Genomic DNA, 22,809 nt, shown 5'->3' with positions numbered 1-22,809 from the left:
CTCTTTTTTTTTTCCCCACTTGACCGGCACCATCCTGACCAGACTAGATGCTCAGTGGCCCCCAGGACATTTTAAGTTTGAGGCCCCTGCTTTTAAACATGGCTGGGACCCATAGATAAATAAATTAGCAGTAAAATCTTCCAGGACTTTTACTCAAGATTCTTGTATATACATAATGAATGACTTGCTAAAATGTTGTGAGTCATTTATAGAATAAATAATAGTGTTTGGGTGTAACTGGAATGGCAGAAAAAGACACAGAAACGTTTAACTAGCTCTTTTCGTGATTTATTTTGGGAATTGCATCAAAGAATTTTATTCTTTTAAAACTAGATAGATATCCCTCAACATAAGGAAACTGCAACTGTGACTCATGCATTGATTTTGTGTGTATATGTCTATGAGTCAAACCCAGTGGTGCTTGTGTTGGTGACATCATCAGTATCGTACGACTGCCTTTCTATTCAATGAGGATGGACATTTCTTGGTGAACAAATTATGTTCTAGGGTAGTGGTTCTCAAACCTTTTTATATCAAGTACCAGCTGAGAAAATATTGAGCTCTTAAAGTGACGCCATTATCGCCAATGTTAAAATACAGTGTGTTAAACAGACCGAGCAAAGTGAACTATGGACTTTTCACTATTCCTCACATATATACTTCAGACACTGGCATAGTGAAATTAGATTAAGAATTGTTTAATTTTCTCTGGTCAAAATTCCTCATACCCTAGTATATATAGTAGAACAGTATTTCTGATTTTCCAGAAGAAGCTTGTGTACTACTGCTGGTACATGTACCACAATTTGAGAACCAGTGTTCTAGAGCATTAATTTAGCACAAATTCAGTTTAGATGACAGACTGTGTAGCTGCACAATAATAATAATACTAATGAAAGTTATAATGTGCCTCTGTTTTCTTACTGCCCTAATCGTAATTTTCATGCTTTAAAAGAGTTTTTGAAATTTTTTTTTTTTTAACTAGATAGAGGCATAAATCGATATTTACTTCATTTAGGAAATTCCAAAAAATGTGAAAATACCTCCAGCATTTGTGGTTGTGTGTATCTCTGTAATGTTGGTGACGTCACAGCATAGTGGGACGGACTTCTACTAAATGAGCGCTGCAAAGATGCATAACAAAATCCACGATAATCAAATTATATAGTAACCTTCATTCGGATCGAGTTAAAATTCTGTGTACAAATATCCATAAATTATAATAAAATGCTGTCATGTTAATTGTACAATGTTGGCTTTAAACTGTGGCTCCAGCTGTCATGTATTACTGCAGACTGCTTGCTGCAGTATTTTTACGATGACATCATCCCCTTTGAAAAGACACCACGTGGTCACCGGCCAGAGATGCAATAAATTACGAATTTCGAATCCCGAAGTGACGCGTCATTTCGTGATCGAGTGCGCTTCCCGAGATCCAGAGATAATCGTCTTTTTTTTAAAAAAAAAATCTAATTCCAGTGTGACTTTCGGGTCTGTTTTGGTTCCACGGAGCCTTTTAACAGTGACAACGTGAGACGTGGAATCTGATTGGTCGCCGTCGGGGGATAAACAAAAAACAACCAATCAGGTCGGTGAACAGATTCAGGTGGTAAATTCTGACCCCGCCCCTCTGAACAGTAACGGCCCCGGAGCTCTGTGCACTCTCGCCCTCTCGTAGTGTGTTTTCTTGCCTCCCCCTCGGCTGCTTCTCTTCCCACAGCTCCGCCATTAAAGCCCGTCAGCTCGGTGTTTGGGAACCGGGGAAGAAGAAGAAGGAGCGAAAATGGTTTAAAGCGTCAAAGGAAGACGGCCGAGGGACGGGACTTTGGGGTGGGGGGGAATGTACGGACGGACCTTCGACTGGCGACTAATATGCGGCTTGTTTTGGCCAAGTGAGAGAAGCCTGAGTTCGAATTGGAGTGGGTTTCTCTGGCCGGGGGGGCGGGGGAGCTCCGGGGAAGCTCCGTTTGTTTTGGCCGCCGTGTGAAAGTAAGGAGTGTAAACACAGCAGAGCTAAGGTAAGGATTTCACCGACCGTACGGTAGACTTGTTACGGGCCTGTGCACATCTACGGTTGGGCAAACATTATCCCCGTCTGGGTAGCGTTCAGCCACAGCTAGCTTGTCTGTAATTTTCTGGCTGACAACCGAACGAACCGAGTTGTCGTGAAACATAAGTCACTGTCGTTACAGCTCGTCCTGTTTACACAGGATACAGCGCTAGTATGCTAGTATGTTGGTATTACTTGTTTGTTTGTGTCACAGGGGCGTCGCTAGAAATCATGGGCACCATCACAGAATAATGCTCCCCCCAACAATATTTGACAAAAGAAAATGTGCATCTGCATGTGTGTTTCCATCGAATGGCTCAAAAAGTTTTTTTGTATGACAATTGTATGATGTATGATGTACGAAGTGTATGATAAGTTTGACCGTACACCCCCACTAGGCAGCACACATCAAAAACTTTGGAGCAGCAGTTTCATTACTTTAAGTAGTGTAATTATTCTTTGTGGTCGGCATTATTTTCTTTGTGCTGCTCTTATTTCTGTTTTTAGTAGGCGTTAATTGCCTTAATGTATGTACTTTGGGAGTTACTGTATTTACAGCTCTGAGTTACTTAACTTTTGTAAAAAGCAGTGACGCTGTATGTAGGCCCTGTGGCTTTTATATTGGTTACACACACATATATATGTATATATATATGTATATATATATATGTATATATATATGTATATATATATATGTATATATATATGTATATATATATATATATATATATATATATATATATGTATATATATATATATATATATATATATATATATATATATATTCGATCTAACACACATATATATGTGTGTGTAGGGTTAGATCGAATGCTGTGATTGATGTGTGATTATAGACGTATAAATGTATTTTCCATCTGGCAACACTGAGATGGTGCAACCACAGGTGTGTTCCATTTACATCAGAGTGATGTCACCTCAGAGGAAAACATGGACTAACACATATCTTGGGCTAGGCATTGTAAGCAATATCATTAAAAAAAAAGAAAAAAAAAAACCTGCTGTAAAAACGTCCCCTCAACTCAGAAATTCCGACTTTCAAGGATAACTGGAACACAACATACATATCAAAAATGAAAAACGTCAGTAGCTATTGATTCATGCTGGCGTTTCATTGCATTATATTGTAGTAATTTACTTCTCCCCTTGTCTGCCAATTTTGCCATTTATAAAATGTTGCCAGTGCAGCGGACGTGGAAGGATATATCAGTCTAGTGATTTCTAAATCACTTAAAATCTTCTTCTGTTGAACTAATTTCCATCTAGAATTTTAGTGTCCCCAACTTTTCCCTCCTTCCTGAAGTTAAAAACTTGAAATACAAACCTGTTTTTTTTGTGTTTCCATTGAGGTGTTTATAAAAAGGCGTTATAGACTTCAACCTAGCAGCTGATTCAAGATTCAAGATTCAAAGTGTTTATTGTCATATGCACAGTAAAGAAACACGTTTCCCTGTACAATGAAATTCTTACTTTGCTGTCCACTCAAAAACACCAGCATAAAGTAAAAAGTAAAAAAGAGATGCTTTTGTAAAAAAAGTATAAATATACATAAGAAAAATATAAATATTACAAAGAGACTAAAATAACATATATGCATAAAATAAGTATAAAAATAAGAACTGTACCTGGTGGTGTCATGTTAATGATTTTACCTGTTATTGTAGTAATATTTTGTTTTTCTCATCAGGCCACACACTTTTTTCTCAATGCAGCAAAATGCAGATGTTTCAGGTGTGATTTCTTAATGCCCTTGTTTGTTTGCTGAAACGTCTTCCTTTTAATTGATAAGCCAGTATTCCTTCGTACCACAGTCATAAAAATGTAAGTGCAATATTTCAAGACTTTTAAGGATTTTCTAACCCTAACCCAACACTCATGAAAACAGGCTGATAGTTGCTGACTTTAGTTATTATTATAGAAATATCAAAAATGTTTTCAAAACATTGTCTTAAATTCAATATACACTCACCCAGCACTGTATCAGAATCTGTTTCTGTTGCTCTCATTTGCTTTTAATGCTATACAAACATTTCGATCTCCCTCAAGTATAAAAACGCATGATACATATAAATATTAAAAATGCATAAAAATAGGCTGCTTGAAACCAACGTAGGTCTGAGCATGAACTATGGTGGATAACGAGGTTATGTTGAGACTAATTTCACATATATTTGAATTGTGTGGATGAAATAGTGATTTGTCACAAGTCTATAAACAGGTTGAATGTGTCTGCACTAGCCGACACCTACTGCTCCCTCACAAATGTGTTGAATTTTTCACAGTGTGTTAGTAAACTTTGAGGCGTGGTGTAAACACAGCAGAGCCAAATACTTTCTGAGCTTCTCCCCGGGCTAACAATAACCTGATCTTTTTTATCTTTTGTTAAATAATACAACATGAGCACATTAAGTCTTGACTCTTTACTTTCATACAAAGGTAAAAGGCTTTGGGACAAATTCAATTTCAGTGCATTAGGAAGTGTCTTAACCAGTCACGCACCTCCCTGCTTGGTGTCTTGTTTCATCTGCCCTTGTCTCCTGTTACCTAGCAAGGCTGTAGGGCACACTTGCCCACTGTATATGTTTAAAGCCAGTGGGTCTTTACAGGTTCATTGTTGTGCTCATTGCCTTGGCACTGTATGATCGTCCTTTTGAGTTTATGCATAGTTAAGTGCCAGACCAAGAGCCACAGCACTGTAGATTATTGCAAGTGTCAGACCGTGAATGGCCCAACTGCTGAATGGCACAGATGGCCGTAATAAAGGCTGCTTTGTTTGTATTTTATGTAACAATGGATTATCTGAGAGTTTTACTTCTAAAAAACCTTTCAAAGTTAAGAACTGTCTCTGGGGCATAATATATTTTGGGATGACATTTTTGTATTTGTTTATTTGGTGTAACATTTAAGCATTTTGCTAAAACATCCTTTTTTTCCCCTATCTTTGTCAACTAGTGCTGTGTGATCTCCTTGAGAGTGGATCCGCCGTGCTGAGTGCCCCTCTGAACGGCAGGAAGCCTCCTTCAGCGGCGGTGCGACGATGACCGAGCTGGTTGCCAAGTGGGCCTGTGAATACTGCACATACGAGAACTGGCCGTCAGCCATCAAGTGCACCATGTGCCGCGCTCAGAGGCCCAGCGGGGGTGCCATCATTACTGAGGAGCCCTTCAAGAGCAGCCCTGCACTGGATGCTAGTCTGCACCAGTGGGACCCTGCAGGCCTTAGCAACAGTCCACCCCAGGGAGGCTCCAGCTTACTTATTTGTCCAGACTCCAGTGCCCGACCCCGTGTTCGCATTGCTGATGTACCTGAGACCAGTAGCAAGTGGTCGTGCCATATGTGTACCTACTTGAACTGGCCTCGGGCCATCCGTTGCACCCAGTGCCTGTGCCACAGGCAGCACGCTCAACAACAGCAGCATGGGCAGCATGCTACACATCAAGGACATCACACCCACCAGCCACGCAGCCCCACTGAGTCACCCCAGACCTCAGGCTCTGGATGTCGCCCTGCTCCCCTGGCCACCACTACAGACCCGTGTGAGGAATATAATGATCGAAACAGGCTTAACACTCACGCACAGCACTGGACCTGTGCTGCCTGCACTTATGAGAACTGGGCAAAGGCACAAAAGTGTGTGGTGTGTGACCACCCCAGACCCAATAGTCTGCTAACGGAACCCATCGAACTGGCCTCAGAGCCTGAGAGTCAGCAACCTTCCTCAAAACTAAATGAACAGGACAGAGACAACAGGAGAGGTGTGGTTGGGCAAGTAGTTGGGAATGTGGTAGGTAGTGTAGGGGGTTGTAGCAGCAGCCAACGGAGGTCTCCTCCGATATCAAAACGGGAATCGGAGCTGAACATGGACTTTCAGAGAATTGAATTGGCTTCAGGAGCTGGAATTGGGAGTAAAGAGGAGCTGGAGGTGGATTTCAAAAAACTGAAGCAGATTAAAAACAGGATGAGAAGGACTGACTGGCTCTTCCTCAATGCCTGTGTTGGTGAGTCTCAAGAATATACAACTTCATGAAGCATATTAAACACTTTCCTTGATTATTGCTGTATTATGCGCAGAGGGGGTGATGAGTAAACTTGGCAATTTAAGATGCATCAACCAGGAACTGGGTTTTCCCCAAATTTGTAAGGATGGTTATTATCGTTTTACTAACTACGAAGTTGGTGTTGCAATCCACTAATCAGCACCAAGTGCAGTTATTCAGAAACACATCCCGCTGATGCTGATTTACTATGTGAGCTTAGAAATTCTCATCACTCAGTGCCAGTGGGTGTAAAATCACCGTACACATGCAGCAACTGTCCTGCCTCCCACACTGTAGACTGGTGAATGTGGAGTGGGAGGAAAGATGGACGTTTTAAGAAAAGCTAGTGATTGCCTTGCCATCTCACTCTATCTCACTCTTTTTTCCTTTGCCATGTCTATGTAGAGTGTATTCTGTGCACCCACTCGTCCTCCTAGCTGCTTTTCACATAAGATTATTCTCTGTTGCACCAACAACACTAATTTGACAGCCACACATCTATTTGATATTTTAAGCTAAGCCCTTGTATTCATCGGTAAATGACAGTTACAGGGTTTTTCATGCAACATCATTCCTCACACTGAGGCCCGTGTCTTAATGTCCAAGAAATATCACAGGAGCTAAGTCCCTTACTGCATGTAACATGGTGAACTCCCTCATGTCTGCGCTGTTTATCCCCTCGAGCCCAAGTCTAATCTGGTTAGATTTTTATGATCTGGGTTTTATTTATTTTTGGCCATTGAAATATTTACTCTCCATATATGCGCTCCATTGTTCCCTGAAGGAAATCCTTTTCCGAGCCACTGCTGATATCATCCTATCCCTATTTGCCACCAAATGTATTATGTCCACTTAATAATAATTTACTTGATTGTCCCACAGGGAAAATACAAAAGTAGGAATAAAAGTGAGTTCACCTGCCTCAATATGTTTGTAAGCAAAACCTGTGATTCATAACACTATAAAAACAAGACTTTAAAAACCTTTAAACCTAAGTGCAAGAATAAAGTACCAGACTTGAGTGATGGTGGTAATGGAGAGTTTGCTTCAGGTCTCCAGCTAAACTCCAGCTAAGTTTTACGAAATACAGGTAAACATATGCATTTTCTTTGCTCAAAATCAATAAATATTAAGCCAATTGTGACAGAAAATGACAAGAATAAAACAAAGGAGGAGCTGCAACCAGACAGACTTTGCTTGATAGATTTACTTAAAATGAGTAAATCATTTTAGCAGATTCATTGACAAGTTGTGTCCACTCTAGAGCTTTTGAGTGTCTGAAGATAACTGAGACAAAGGAATTTCACAATGTGACATTGCAGCTTTTACAATTTTGGCCCGATGTCAAAAAAGTTTCTTTAATAACAGTCCATCCTGATGTAGTGAAGTGGTAAAGTTTAAAGCTCCTGAATCAAGCAAGATCTGCCCTCTTTAGTGTAGGCTGTATCGAGGTCCAGTATTGTGCAAAAGTCTTCAATTTGTTGTGAAAATGTATGCAGTTTTTAAATAGAGTTTGTAGTGGCATGCTTAAGTGTTGCTTTTATACATACTGTGTAGTTGAATACTGTTTATCTGCAGTTGTTTGCTAGGTATGACAACACTGCAGTCTCAAAGGACATAGTGCATAGCTCAGTTAAGTCAAAGTCAGACAAGGGAATGTGTTGCTAGGTGGATTTCCCAGTCATTGCTGGCAGACATCAGTGTTTGTAAACGATTGCCCCAAAGTTCTGCTTCATGCCTTTGATTTTCTAAGGGACTTTTGGCACTTAAAATAGCATGAGCTGTGCAACTCTTTGGCAACGGTATTGACCTTTGCCCAGACATTGTGCATGACCCTAGGTTAACTCTGTGTTCTCAACTCATGTTGCTTGTATCCCAGTGGCAGTGCATCACAATCTTCCCTATTTATGAGGTTATGACATGAATTATGATCATTAACCTGTTTTCAGAGAGTGGTTTTCATGTTTCATGTTGACCAACTAAGCTGCTCTGACAACATTCTTTCACAAAGTGAATTTCTTTAGAAGACAGTGGTTTCATATTATGTTATGTCTGTGTTTGTGCAGTTTTATTGCCCTATTGTCACAACTTTTATTGACCGAAGATAACTGGCAAGGTGCCTTGGGTAAGGTTGAATTCTTAAGAGCCATAGCCAGTAAGTAATCTTTTTCTTGAGATAAGAGGGTTTTTGCAATTTTTGATCAATCTTTTGTTTGCTGAGGTCTGACTTATCTCACGATTGGGAAATTTCCTGGATATGTTGTCAAGCCATCGCAGTGAAAACATAGACTCACAGTCCCTCTCACAGCTCATGAATACCTGCACGAAATGCATCTCAAAGTTTCTCCACCAGTGCTCCTGCAAGGAAACAGGAGCCATGTCAAAGGAAGCACAGGGAGAAAACACTCAAAACAAATGCTAAACATTTCTGTGTCCTACTTTCAGAGAGGTGATGGTACTCTCTGAGTACCAAGTTGGGCTGAGTGATTTGGGACAAAAATCACATCTTGGTTCTAAACGTATGACTATGTATAGGCAGTCAGTTATACAGTATATATACACACAAGAATTAGCAAACACAGTTTTAAAATGACTGTACTAGAACTGCTGCAAAGTGCAAATGATGTTGGGTTAACGTTGCTGAAGTAGACGTTAGCTGTGTCCCATTTATGGGACTGGATCTGGAAGTCAGGCGCCGCGAACCCCATTGGTTACGTCACCAATCCTCCTTCTTCTTTTTCTTCTAATAAATTCCGGCAGGCGGTACACTACACTTGCCGTTTATGTCACCAATTCTTATCGCTTCTTGAAGCTCTACAGCTCCCTCATTCACCCATACACAAAAAATAGAAAAGTTCATATTAATTATTTTTTGGCCACAGTTGTAGAACTCATTACATACTCCGGACACAGCCACTGTGTTTTCTGCCTTATTGCTCTTCTCTTAATTAGTAATTATCAAATAAATCTAAGAGTCAAGTTCATAAAGTAATTTTCTTTGCATTCATTTGATTCCCAATCAAGATACAATGGCAAGAGTTGCTTTACTCACTAAAAACTGTTGTGAATTGTGCTATTGTGATTAAAAACTATTGAACTACTGCAATTACTTTTGCGATTTAGAAAAAAATAGTGTGTAAGCCATAAAAAGAACACAAACTGTGTGTAAGGTTAAGACCAGCACCTAGTTTGATCCCTTTTCTTCCGTTGGCACACCTGTAAGTGTAGGCCTGTTTGCTTGTTTGCACCTGTTGTGTTTTCTAAGGGATCTATGAATGTGGTACTGACTGCAGCACCACAGACACACCCACACTAATGGAGTGTTGTGTGGAAAGTGGTTGTGATCCCTTTCTATCACAGTGCACGGCCATTGTGTGGCTCCTGTCTTGTTCTCTTACAGTGTGGGCCAGCTCCACATGATACAGCGAGTCCTTCCACCCACTCCACGTCTCTCTCTGTCTCCCTCTCACACAGATTATGCAGCGCAGCATTGTGTGTGGTCTATTGACATGAGAACAAAAGCTCGGCGGCGTTTTAATGCTGTCAAAAGTACGAGAGAATACTACACACACATTTACTGTGCTAGAAATGGAAAGACAATTTTTCGTCGCTGTGTAGAAATGAATGCTTTTGACACACTTGTCTAAATGGTTCATTTTCATTCAACGGGTAAAAACTGGTTTCATTATGTTGGAATGTTTTGTCTTTCTGTTTGTCTGGAGCGGATTGCACAACCATCCAAATTTTATTCTTCATTCTTGTGTGAGTGGATTTGCTTTGGTTTTGTCGTTGGACTAAAAATGCCCTCCTTCCTTTGCCTCTCAGGAAAGTTTACTGTTGCACAGGCACACACCAGCTACATTACGCCACCCTTTTCTTCTCCATTAAAACAGAATTTATTTGTAATTATTTGACTTTTCTGGGCGTCAAATGTGTATAAATTCACCAACAGAAAATCTATAGATAAGAGTTTAACCCTAGTGTTGGATAAATATAATAACAACGTATTTTTTTAGTAGCTTAAAATCAAACAATGTGTCGGCTGTAGTATAACAAAAAGGAAACATCCACATAGGATTCAACACAACCCTCCACCCTCCCACTAAGATCTAAGCCTTAAGACAAACATGACAGAAAATAGATGACATAGTTGGTCCTTTCCCCTTCTCTCAAAAGTTGTTATTGAGCACAGATTCAGAGGAGAATGTCGTGTTTTTATTCTTTACCAATTTTGGTTTCTCTACAAATAACATTAAAACTATGTTACTCCTTCTCAATAAAACACAAAAATGTGAACTTGATATTTTGTTCCAACTGTGTGTGCTGTCCAACTGGTTCTATTAAGTCAAATGTCTTCTGTGTAAACACCTTGAGAGCAAAATAAAGTCAACACAAATGTTTTCTTAATTATGGGACTGTTTTCTTTGTCCAACAGGTGTTGTAGAAGGCGACCTGGCAGCTGTGGAAGCCTACAAGTCATCAGGAGGAGACATTGCACGGCAGCTAACGTCGGACGAGGTGCGCCTATTAAATCGGACTTCGGCGTTTGACGACGGCTTCACGCTGGTTCACCTCGCCATCCGCTTCCAGAGGCAGGATATGCTGGCTGTGTTACTCACAGAGGTGAGTAGAGTGGTACAGATGCAGATTTTAAGTCATAAGTAATGTAAAATCAGTCTCATTCTCCTGTTCCACCTGTATTTAAAACAAAATTCAGTGCTGCATGTTCACCCATTTGTGTATTGGGAACAACTCACTGACTATATGAAGAAAAAAGTCTATTGACTCTTGTTTTAGTGAGAGAACATATCTGCTGTGATTATAGGCATGCTGTAATATGAGTCAGACTAAATGTAAGATTTGATTTCCACATTTTCTTGAGATGTCTTGCAATCTCAATGCCCAATGAGCTGAGCTAAGAGAAATCACACTGGAACTTGTCCATACAATCTGTGCCTTTTGTACTTCTATTCCTGTCCTATGCCTCCTCTAGTTTTAAACATATAACCAAAGTGAAGTGTGATTAACTTCCAAATAGCCTACATTGTTGGTGATGTTTGTATCAAGTGTTGTGTAAAAAAGTGTTTTCCCTGATATGTATCAAATAGAGCTCACTGAGCTGAACACTGTGATCCCAGATCATCTGTACACACACACACGCACACCTCTCCTCCCACACATCATCCCTGTCCCAGTTTTCTCTCAGAGGAGGTCAGTGAGCAACCACTGGATCATTCTGCTGAAAAAAAAATAAAGTTACAACTGCTTCACCGTTAAACACAGACACAGCTCTTTTCACACTCTTTTCCCAGAGGCAAACTGGATTAGATCAGTGAAAAGATTAGAAAAAAAATAAATAATAATAATTATATCACAGTCACAGTCACAGTCATCTAATCAAACACATACAAAAACAACTGCTTTTATTCAACATTCAGGCTTCAACTGTGCTTTAAATTCAAGTTCAAAGAGACATCAAAGAGATGTTGTACTCATTCCACTTAACAGTCCTGTGACTTTTTAAATGTATTTCTTTTCATGTAGTGGTTACAGAGTTCATATGGGTGCTTGAATTCTAATGCTGTGTTTTCAAGGCTTGCATTTTGTATGAAGTGTGTGAAAATGTTTGAATTTTTTTTCTGCATTTCATTCACACCAAATAGCTATCTGACTGAGCTTTTGAGATAGAGAAATCAAAATTAGTTCTAAAATGAAAACCATTCCATCTGGAGAGTCTGGACTCTCAGACAGGGGACATATTTAGAAATATAAAGGTTTTATTTTCAGTTTTTATCTTTCTACTAATACAAAATTTAATTTTGGATGCTTAGAGGCCTAAAGCATAACTGTCTCTGTCTTTTCTTCTTTTTTAAAAAATAAAAAACATATATATATATATATACACACTTTTGATTGTTTCATTCAGAGCCATAACCAGGTAAATCACTTGTCAGGTATAAAACTGTCTCATTTAAACACAAATTGTAAGGTATAAAGTAAAGTCAGAAATCAAAATGTATAAATGACATATTTGATTTAAAGAAGAGAATTAGATACTAAACCAAAAATATTTTTTAGGTAAAACTAGATAAGATAAAAAAAATAACAAGAAATTAAACCATTAATAACTCTTTTAATGTGACTGCAATAAGGGCCTGTAAAAGCTTGAAAATGGACTTTGACAGTGCTTGAATTTGGCTTTAGAAGAGGTGAATGCACCCTATCTTTACCTATGAAATATAGACATTCTCTTAAACTCAGCATCTGTCTCCTTTTATCTTCTGCAGGTGTCCCAGCAGGCAGCCAAGTGTATACCAGCCATGGTGTGCCCGGAGCTAACGGAGCAGATCCGTCGGGAGGTAGCGGCTTCTCTTCACCAGCGCAAGGGCGACTTCACCTGCTATTTTCTCACTGACCTGGTGACCTTCACCCTGCCTGCAGGTCAGCACTGACCTCATCAGCAAATAAACAAAACACAGATTCCAAAATCTGTCAGTGTGTACTTTCAGGGTTTTGTGTAAGGGTAACTTAAAACTCAGCAGTCATGCCCTGTGGCTTACCGAGTGTGTGACAGATGCTTGTTTTGTTCACTAGTGGCGTATTGAAATTACTTGTTGTTCAGTTGTTGGGACATAATGCCACGGTCGTCTCTCATCTGCCAGAAGCCTCAGGCTTCTGTATAGTTTAAGTATTGTTTTTGCATGCTGACTGCAGTAGCCCCAAACAGTCCATGTCTCCTTCATAACAATATTTACCTTTTTTTGCCAATATCTCTCTGTAAAATGCGCGGCTTCTTTTGAATTTCACTGAGTGGAATGTTACTGTGTTTCATTCTGTTGCCTGTAGCTAAGCTAAGGATTTCTGTTGTGCCGAGTGTTCACAACAATGCAGACCTTGGCTTCGGGCCACTATAGAGAGCCATTCTGTTGGGTTCCACAAAGTCAATGCATCCATTTATTTTAGCAGAAGAATGAGCTACTGTGTTGACAAGAGCTCGGAACATGCAGTGAAAGCCAGTGGCTATTGTGAAAAAGACAAAAACATGATGGCTTGAGTTGAAATGAACCACAAAAATACATGTCAGATGAATGCATTCATCAAGTAAAATATGTGAACAACCGAGACATGACTTTCCCTTCACCCTTTTATTCTTTAATAACCTCCCACTACTTAGATTTCTTTCATTCATTTGTTTTCTCTTTTTTTCTTCTGTGTTTCAGACATTGAGGACTTGCCCCCTGCAGTTCAGGAAAAACTTTTTGATGAGGTGCTGGACCGAGACGTACAAAAGGGTAAGATCTTCTCACTGCTAAATTCAAATGTTGTGCTTACATACTGTACTGTATATGTTTACATGCAACCACTTTGAACTAGAAAACAAATCTAAGGAAAACAACCCCCCCCCTCACAAATGGTATAGTATAACAGGAAGGCTGCCAAGTACTGGCAGTGTTATCTTACTTGTATTTTCCTCCTTGGTAATGCAGACTTTGCTGCAGTCTCTGCCAGGAGGTTTATCTTTATCGTGTGCACCAGTTGCATTTACTCTAATTGGCCTAATTGAGTTTTAGGGATTTCTTTGAGCCGTCCTGAATTATTGCAACTCCGCTCAGCCCAAAAATACACACACATACACACACATTCAAAAGGCATCGTATGTCTGCGACACTTTCTTTCCTATGTGCTGGTTATTTGTGTTCCATGTCTAATCAGTCCAGTGTGTCACATACTGGTGCAACGTGAAAGACAGAAAATCATATTTCACCTTCAGGGTCCTTTATGTGTGTGTTTCTATTTAAATGTGCTCTGTGCAAGAATTAGGGCTGCAGCTAATGATTATTTTCTTGAGCACTTGTTTGGTCTGCAAATATCAGAAAATGTTGATCTGTGTTTACCAAACCTGGAAATCATGATGTTCTCAAATATCTTATTCAGTTTTAATGATTTATTTGTTACACGGAGCAAAGAAACCAGATAGTATTCACATTTAAGAACCTAAAAATCCCTCAAACCAATAAAAACCATTATCAAAATAATTGACAATAATCGTAACTACCCTAGCACCAATTTGTAGATTGTAACTCCCTTTCCCAAGTGCATCATGGAACTACAGTGGCCTCCTCATACCAGAAAGGATGCCATTTGTTTTGATTTGTGTAGTCATCTTCCACTTCAAAATGAAAACATACACTTCTGCAGAAACATACATGGCTGTGCAAAATGGCAGCCTCTGTAAACAAGATCCTTGCCTAGTAGTGCCTAGGCAACTTGCCTAAGTACATTATTATTATTATTATTACTACAAGGCTATGAAAACCAAATCATTTTTATTGTAAACTAATTCTACAACACTTGACCTTAAGGAAAGAAGTTTTGGCAGAAACATGAAATGTCTCTGAGAGAACAGCAAACCGTGTCCCTTGTTTAGAGATTAATGGTGTGTTCCAGTACTAGTCAGATGTTCCAAATGGAACACCCCTTCAGGTCGTTCATTCCTTTCTCGTAGAGTCAGGAACAATCTCACAAACCCTGAAATAGGATTCCAAGATGGTATTGGCATCCGTCGTAAAAACACACTTGTAATATTGCACTTCTGTTTTATTTGTTTCACAATAAGAACAATTTGAACAGTTGAACTGTTCAAATCGTATCTATGGACACATTGCCTCATGCAAAATACTGTGGAGCGTTGCTATAGACTAGTATCGCGATTAATGTCTAGCAATGGCTCGCCCGAGATACAATTGCGACCATGTTTTTTTCCCCAACTTCTCTACAACTTAACTTTGAGGTGACGTCACCCCAATTTCCTACTCTCAATTGATGAAATGGAATGCACCATAAGACCAGATAATGCAGTTCAAACCCTTAAATTAATGGCTATTATAAACCACTCACTGTCTGAAACTCGCGGATCAAACACTTAGCTACACATTAAGCAGCAGCAGTGTAGTGTCACACCGTGACACGGCCAAATGTCAAAATACCGAATGTGTTTTTAATGCCACTTAGATTGAACACAAAGATGCAAAGACTGATTTTTGTTTTGTTGTTGGTTCCGCAGACTAAAAAAACACCCAAATACCAAATAAATCACTCCACAGCTAAACAAAAGGTCATTTGTGAATTTCAAACACATGCTCACGAAAAAAGAAAATAGTGTGTTCCCATCAACTACAGAGCTCATTTGTCTCAGCACTCCAGCAGTCCCAGAGCCCTAACATTAAAAAAAGCCTTTTTTATGTGGTTGCAGCATATTATTAAGAAGCTTCTTTCAGCAAACGACAGTAAACACATTCAAGTAGAACAGTGCTGCTCCAAATATATTGTATAGGTTTGGGCAGATGTCAGATTAATGACTATGTATATACATTTAAAGGAGGAAAGGAGTCACTTTCAGTTTTACAATGCATTCAATACTGACTTCCACTTGTACTATATAAATGCAAATAATGTTTTTGTGATTGGCTCGTAAAAAAGAAGAACGGTCAAGACTGACTTGTCAGCAGAAATGCAACTTTAAGTGATTGGTCTTTAAAAGGCAACAGATAATGTTGTGATGTTACATGTCTCTGTTATTTATATGAGCACAGACAGTACCGCTCTCCTGATTTCTCACAGTCATCTGACATTGGTATCTCTTAGTATGTTGATTCAAGGTCAAACGGAGTGTTTTAAGGTTAATAACACAACACTCAGCCTTTCACTTGTGCTCTCCTCTTGTCTAGAACTTGAAGAGGAGTCTCCCATCATCAACTGGTCCCTGGAGCTCGGGACAAGGTTAGACAGTCGACTGTATGCCCTCTGGAACCGCACGGCCGGGGACTGTCTGCTCGACTCCGTGCTGCAGGCCACGTGGGGCATCTACGACAAGGACTCTGTGCTGCGCAAGACCCTGCACGACAGCCTGCACGACTGCTCTCACTGGTGAGTCCTGCAAACAGAGGCCAATGAGTGTGGATTGCAGCTTTATAGTTCTTTACAAGGTGTAAATAAACATACATTGTATTTTCAATTCAGTTAAATTCAGTTTTATTTATATAGTCCAACATCACAAACACAATTTGCCTCGAAGGGCTTTATGTCTGTACAGCAAGTGACACCCTCTGTCCTTAGACCCTCACACCAAGTGAAGAAAAACTCCCCCAAAAAATCCCCTTTACTGGGAAAAAACTGGAGAGACCTCAGGAAGAGTCACAGAGGAGGGATCCCTCTCACAGGACAGACAGACTGTCGTGCAGTAGGTGTCACGTGTACAGAAACAAGTTCAGAAGACTACAGACAAAATGTCATACATACAGAAAAGAAGAAAATAGAAACCATAATTTCCACGGATAAAACAATTGATTTACTTTAAAACAAATACGACAGGCGTGCAATTAACAGTAAAAATAGCAGTTGGGGTTTGTGAGGCTGCTCCGACTTTCTGAGTCCCTGCCCCTCTCAACTGGGATTTCCTGACATGTGACCTAAATGGGAACACACGATAAGTACAGGTCTGAATGCAAAACAATAATTGTTCACACTGATGGTTTGGAGACACGTCACCACATTCTTTACAGTTCATGAACACAATCCCACTTCAGGATGCTTTAAAAATTGCCTCCTCTGCTGGCATCCTCTGACCTGCTGCAGTCTCAGTGTAACACTGAAGTGTTTTCACACTTGAACATCATCCAGGACGTGTGTTCCAGGTGCAAACAGTTGTACTTGATCCAGAATTGTGTTCCTATAACAAAGTCCCAAGTTAATGCACTGTTCCAAAAGGCTCAAGCTACGCTTTTGTTTTTTCTCCAGCATGGCACAGATGTGCTAGAAACACGGCCATGGTTTATAAGTTTATAAAAGTCCAAAGCTTGGATTGTGGGCGTCAGACTTTGATCTGGAAATTCTAAGCGCTGAAACACTTTCAAGGCCAGAGAATTTTCTGCATTACCAAAACAAGCCATCTCTTTTTCTGAGAAGCGTTGAGCTTCTTCAGTGAGAGTATTACTAATTTGAAGAAAATAACTCGGCTGCAAAAGATCTAAAATGTCATGAACAAACCAGTGTCTGTGTGTCTTTGTGGTCTGTAGGTTTTACACACGCTGGAAGGAGTGGGAGTCGTGGTATTCCCAAAGCTTCGGCCTGCACTTTTCACTGCGGGAGGAACAGTGGCAGGAGGACTGGGCTTTCATCCTCTCCTTGGCCAGTCAGGTACGTGCACATGAAAGCAAACAACACGCAAATTATAGAGGGCTAAAACACGACATACTAATGATACATGAATTATGCAACAAGCTTTACTGCCCCACCCCACCCCACATGGTACTTACTCAATCTACGATGCTCTCTGTGAAAGTGCATCCTGGTTGTCGTGAGCACTTCTCTTGCTTCTCTGTGTGACCTCACAGACTAAGTATTTGGGCGCGTTGTTGTTATGCTTGGGTGTGAAAGTGCGGTAATTGTGTGTGTTTCGTGCTTCAACACCAGGGAGTTGTCTGAGCTAACTTGGCAGGGAGGGAGACGCTTTCTAAACATTTTTCTTACCCTTTTCTGTCTTGTTTTCTCTCACAGCCGGGATCCAGCTTGGAGCAGACCCACATTTTTGTTCTTGCACACATACTTCGTAGGCCCATTATTGTCTACGGGGTGAAGTATTACAAAAGTTTCCGTGGAGAAACACTCGGGTACACCCGTTTTCAAGGTGAGTGCACAGTCGCCCGTATTGTTCTGGTCAAATATCATGAAATGTCGAGTGCAGCTCCCGATCCAGTGGGCGTAGAAGGAGCAGGCTTGGTTTATGAATAAGCTCCAGCCTACATGTGTCTGCATAGCTGACATAGCTGACATAACTGCCCCTCTGCTCTGTCAGTAATTGCTATTTTCAATGTGCATGAGTCAAAAAAAAGTGGTATTGTAGAACACACGGGAATCACAATAACCTCTAAAATCAAAACAAAGCCCCCACTTTGTCATGGGAACACACAAGTGTGTGTGTTGTGATGCAGGGAAATGTTACACACACCCTCCCATGCCCATTTAAACACATATAAACTATCGGAACCTAGAGTCAGACGAACCTATGGATCCACCTTTATTGCCAGCAGTAAAAACAGTCTGGATTCAATTTGCCTCATGAGTGACGCTGTGCTGGGGATGATGAAAGTGCTGTGCAAGGGCCAACTGCTTGTGGTGAAGCCTGTCTGATGGCTCCGTGATTTACTGTTGCCAAGAGCCAACGTAAAACAGTCGGGGAGGCGGGCATATGGGCGCTTGTAGCGACGGGAGGGGGTGGGGGTGGGGGCTTAGCTTCAGCTGAAGTGGTGACCAAGTGAACCCTGTAAAAGCACTATGGTTACATGGTTACTGGAGAGAAGAGTCAGATGCACGCAGAGCGCTCATCTCATATGAGACACAGATGCTGTCTGGATTGTGTTTACTGCACTGTTTCGTTTATAAACAGTGTCTCGGGCTACATCACGTTTTTTTGTTTGAAACCTTTAACAAATGTAATCCTCATTAGTGAAGTATACACTCACCGGCTTCTTCTACCTAATAAAATAGCCATTGCTTTAAGGTTTGCTGTGTTCAGAGATGGACTTCTGCATACTTTGGATTTAATGAGTGCGTGTTTGAGATACTGCAGCCTCAGTCTGCTCATTCCCCTCTGACCTCTGTTATAAACAAGACATTTTTGCATTTGAGCATTTTCTGTAAACCTTAGAGATGATTGTGTGTGAAAATCCCTGTAGATCTGCAGCTTCTGAAAAATTCACACCAGCCCATTTGGCACCAACAACTTCACAAGTCACCTTTCTTCTCCATTTTGATGCTTGGTTTGAACTTCTGCAGGTGGTTTCCACCATGTCTGCATACCTAAGTAAATAAAGTAAACGCTGATTAGATATTTGCATTAATGAGCATTTAACAGGTCCTTGAAATCCTTGAACGTTTGTGAATTTTAATTGTTTTGGAAAATCACACTAAACAGACATGGGTCATTGAAACTGCTTTCTTGTGGAAGAAAAAAAGTTAAGTTGATATTTAGGTAAATCTATCCCTGTTTGTTATGGCGCCACCTACTGTTTCATGCCCTGCATTGCTTGATGTACATAGACTAGGCCTTCGCAGAACAAACAATGACTTGGTATTACTAGCGGTGTTGTGGACACTGTCTCTCATTAATCAAGAGAGAGTAAATGACGTGATGACTGGGAAACTCTGGCTCACCAAAGAAAATTACAAAGACTGTCCTTGAGATCTTGGGCAAAGTCAAGATTTTGCAGATGCAGAGCGTGCTGCAAACCAAAAAAGTGGACTCTTAAAAGTTGCCCTCTCATCTTAAACTGTGTCAGCACATTTGGTCCTTGAATTTGAGGAAATTGGTCCTGGAAAGTCCTTGAAAATCTTTTTCACATTAGCAAACAAAAACAATCATCCATCATTTGAGGTCCTTATCAGAAGTGATATTTCTATACTACCACAGCAGAGAACTCGTATCACGTGACCATGCAGGTACATTAGACATGCTCATGTAAACAGGAAGCAGTTGTTTACTCACGGAACAGTCACAGGCAGCCACATTTGTTTGATTTAATTTAGCTGTCTGTACGTAGACAGACCTTTGTTCAACTCTAACAATGATCTTGTTCCTGTAATAGCAGTAGTAACTGGTACTGCAGTATCAGCAACTGTAACATGTCTGTTTGTTCTTCAGGTGTGTACTTGCCCCTCTTGTGGGAGCAGAGTTTCTGCTGGAAGAGTCCCATCGCTCTGGGCTACACGCGGGGCCACTTCTCAGCACTGGTGGCCATGGAGAACGACGGCTTTGACAATCGTGGCGCGGGCGCCAACCTGAACACGGACGACGACGTGACCGTCACGTTCCTGCCGCTGGTTGACAGCGAGAGGAAGCTGCTTCACATTCACTTCCTCTCGGCGCAGGAAGTAAGTGCCGTAACCCATTGTTGTGAACATTTCTCAGTAGTTCAAAAGGACAGTTTCAGGGGTTGTGTGATGTAGTACATGCAGATGATCGTGCCTAGAACATGTAGCACGCACACCGCTTTGTAAATGAGTGTAGAGTGAGTTAGAAAAGGCGGTCTAATGGTAAGATAAAGTGGCAAACATATTCTTATTAATGCTGATTTAGTGTAGTCACTGTGGGAGGAAACGGGAGAACCCAGAGAGAACCCACATGCACACTCCAGAACATGCACATTTTCCCTTGTTCCGACCAGGTTGTGGGTCTTCTTGCTGCTCTGACAAGAGTATTAGGCGACATAGAGAGCACTCAGCTGTATTTAAGATGCAGCTCATGCGTCACTACCTCATACAACAGTCCCCTCAAAACACCTTAACTATCACTTTAAGAGGGAGAGCATGATGTACTGAATATAGACGAGTGATGTGGCTCCGTCTGATGGTTACCCATGTTTCTGCCCTCAGATGGGAAATGAAGAGCAACAGGAGAAGCTGCTGCGGGAGTGGCTGGACTGCTGTGTGACTGAGGGCGGAGTCCTGGTGGCTCTTCAGAAAAGCTCCCGCCGACGCAACCACCCACTCGTCACACAGATGGTGGAGAAGTGGCTGGACGGCTACAGGCAGATCCGGCCCTGCGCCTCTTTGTCTGACGGCGAAGAGGAGGAGGAGGAGGACGACGAGTGATTAAACTGAAGCAGAGGGAGAAGGGGGGGTGCAGGACTCATCCCCCTCTTCTCCATTACTGAATTTAATTTTATTTTTTTTCCCCCCTGACACGGACAAACTGTGAAAGCCTTTCAGGAGAGGACAGGAAACCACATCCACCTTTTACCAGACAACACACTCACACCACAACTGAGACTGACAAAAACTCCACTGCTGCGAAACATAGAATCATGGGGGAGAGAGAGAGAGAGAGAATGAAAGGTTTACAAATGCTAAAAATAAAACAACCTATTGATTTGTTGTGAAAAATTTAAAAAGGAAAAAAGGAATCTTTATCTATAGATGTAAAATGCATGTGGTTGTAAAAAATAAAAGAGTATAAGGAAAATATACCAGCATTGATTCAAATCAACTTTATATCCGTTCAGTGTGGGCACTGACAAAAGCACACTTACAAAATAAGGTGTTTTTTTTCCAGTTTGCTTATCATTTCTTTTCTCCTTTTTTTTTGTTTTTTTAAACGGGCAGGGACAAAGCCAATATCATTATCTTAAGAGAAGTGGAGGTTGTGGAATAGAAAATGACTTTAATCCTTCTTACTAAGCACTGCACATTTATTAAAAAGAAACATTTCTATATAAATACAGTACCATTGCTTGAATTAAGGTCATTATATGAAGCTGTTGTGAAAAGGAGTCAAATCTCACTAAGGTTTTTAGCACACAAACAAACATCATGTTGGATATTTTGGTTTACCTTTTTTTTCCCAGACTGACTGAGCTGAGAGTGTGTGTGTGAGAGGGAGAGAGCGTGTGTGTGTGTGTTTGGGGTTGTTTTTCTCTGAACCTATTCTACATATTTATTGTTTGGAAACTTATTTGAGCTAATAAGAGCTTTCTGTATATTTTCTTCTTTTTGTTTTGTGTTTTTTTTGTTAATTATTCTTAATCTCGATGAAGACATGTTGCACAGAAAACACTGTTGCTGTGAGGAAAGGTGTTGTGTGCGATTTAGTACCTCATTTGGATGCCTAAAATCTGGTGCTCTTGTTTGTCTGTTTATTTTAAGGTTTTGCGGGAGTGAGATGCGTTTCATTGTCGACATAAACCCAGCGTTTCGCTTGTGTCACTGAAGTCTGTTCTTTTCTTTGTCACCCTCATGGTACACGTTACTTCACTTTCCCTTTAAGTTCATGATTAAGGTTGTTGTGAGGCTGCAACATATAAAAACCAAAGCTGACAGAAAAAAACAAAAAATTAGTTTTCCTTCTACGTTAATTTCTTCTTTTTTTTTGCTGTGAATGTTTGCAATTTGTTTTTGTTGTTCATTGCGTACTGTAACCTCTTTCGTGTGTCATCGAGTCATGAGCATTTTGAGCATCACCTGTATGTTGCTTTATATTTATGCAATAGTTGCAGTTGTGACTGATGGTTTGTGGATTTAGGCCTGACTTCACTATATGGAGTGTAACGCAGAGAAAAGGTAAAATAAGAGAAAAAAAACAATAATAAAGGAAAAACCTTTTTTGAATGTCCAACTCATTTGTTTCCTGTCTGATATTCTTCTTGTTAATGTTTTAAGGTTTAAAACTTATCACGACCAACGCAACTGTAAAAAGTTTTTGGTACTATAGTGATATAGTGTACTATAGTGATACTATAGTATGACTTTTTTTGGTGATTTTGGACGACATACTATAGTATGACTTTTTGGTGATTTTGGAGTAGTATGACTTTTTTTGGTGATTTTGGACGACATACTTTGGACGACCTACTATAGTATGACTTTTTTTGGTGATTTTGGACGACATACTATAGTACGACTTTTTTGGTGATTTTGGGCTGACATACTATGGTATGACTTTTGAGTGATTTTGGACGACAATCTATAGTATGGCTTTTTTGAGTGATTTTGGATAACATACTATAGTAATTTTTTGAAGGTGATTTTTGGACTGACATACAATAGTATGACTTTTTGTAGTGATTTGGGCGACCTACTATAGTAGGACTTTTTGGTGATTTTTGGGCCGACATACTAAACTATTATTTTTTTGGTGATTTTTGGACTGAC

The 22,809-nt window shown here is 40.3% G+C and overlaps 1 protein-coding gene across 1 annotated transcript; it reads left to right on the top strand.

Annotated features, from left to right (window-relative positions):
- The first annotated feature begins 1,638 nt into the window (after nucleotides 1-1,638).
- zranb1b (zinc finger, RAN-binding domain containing 1b) lies at nucleotides 1,639-22,277 on the top strand. Its single transcript, XM_044046050.1, has 10 exons — nucleotides 1,639-2,018; nucleotides 5,021-6,066; nucleotides 10,541-10,728; nucleotides 12,393-12,546; nucleotides 13,326-13,397; nucleotides 15,834-16,032; nucleotides 17,181-17,301; nucleotides 17,662-17,791; nucleotides 19,805-20,034; nucleotides 20,536-22,277. The coding sequence occupies exons 2-10, from the start codon at nucleotides 5,106-5,108 to the stop codon at nucleotides 20,752-20,754; spliced, it is 2,274 nt and encodes a 757-aa protein (XP_043901985.1). The 5' UTR covers nucleotides 1,639-2,018; nucleotides 5,021-5,105; the 3' UTR covers nucleotides 20,755-22,277.
- The last annotated feature ends 532 nt before the right edge of the window (nucleotides 22,278-22,809 follow it).

This window comes from Solea senegalensis, linkage group LG15, assembly GCF_019176455.1.
Source record: "Solea senegalensis isolate Sse05_10M linkage group LG15, IFAPA_SoseM_1, whole genome shotgun sequence".
Taxonomy (NCBI): Eukaryota; Metazoa; Chordata; class Actinopteri; order Pleuronectiformes; family Soleidae; genus Solea; species Solea senegalensis.
The sequence above is the reverse complement of the archived record's forward strand: the minus strand, read 5'-3'. Positions and strand labels throughout refer to the sequence as shown.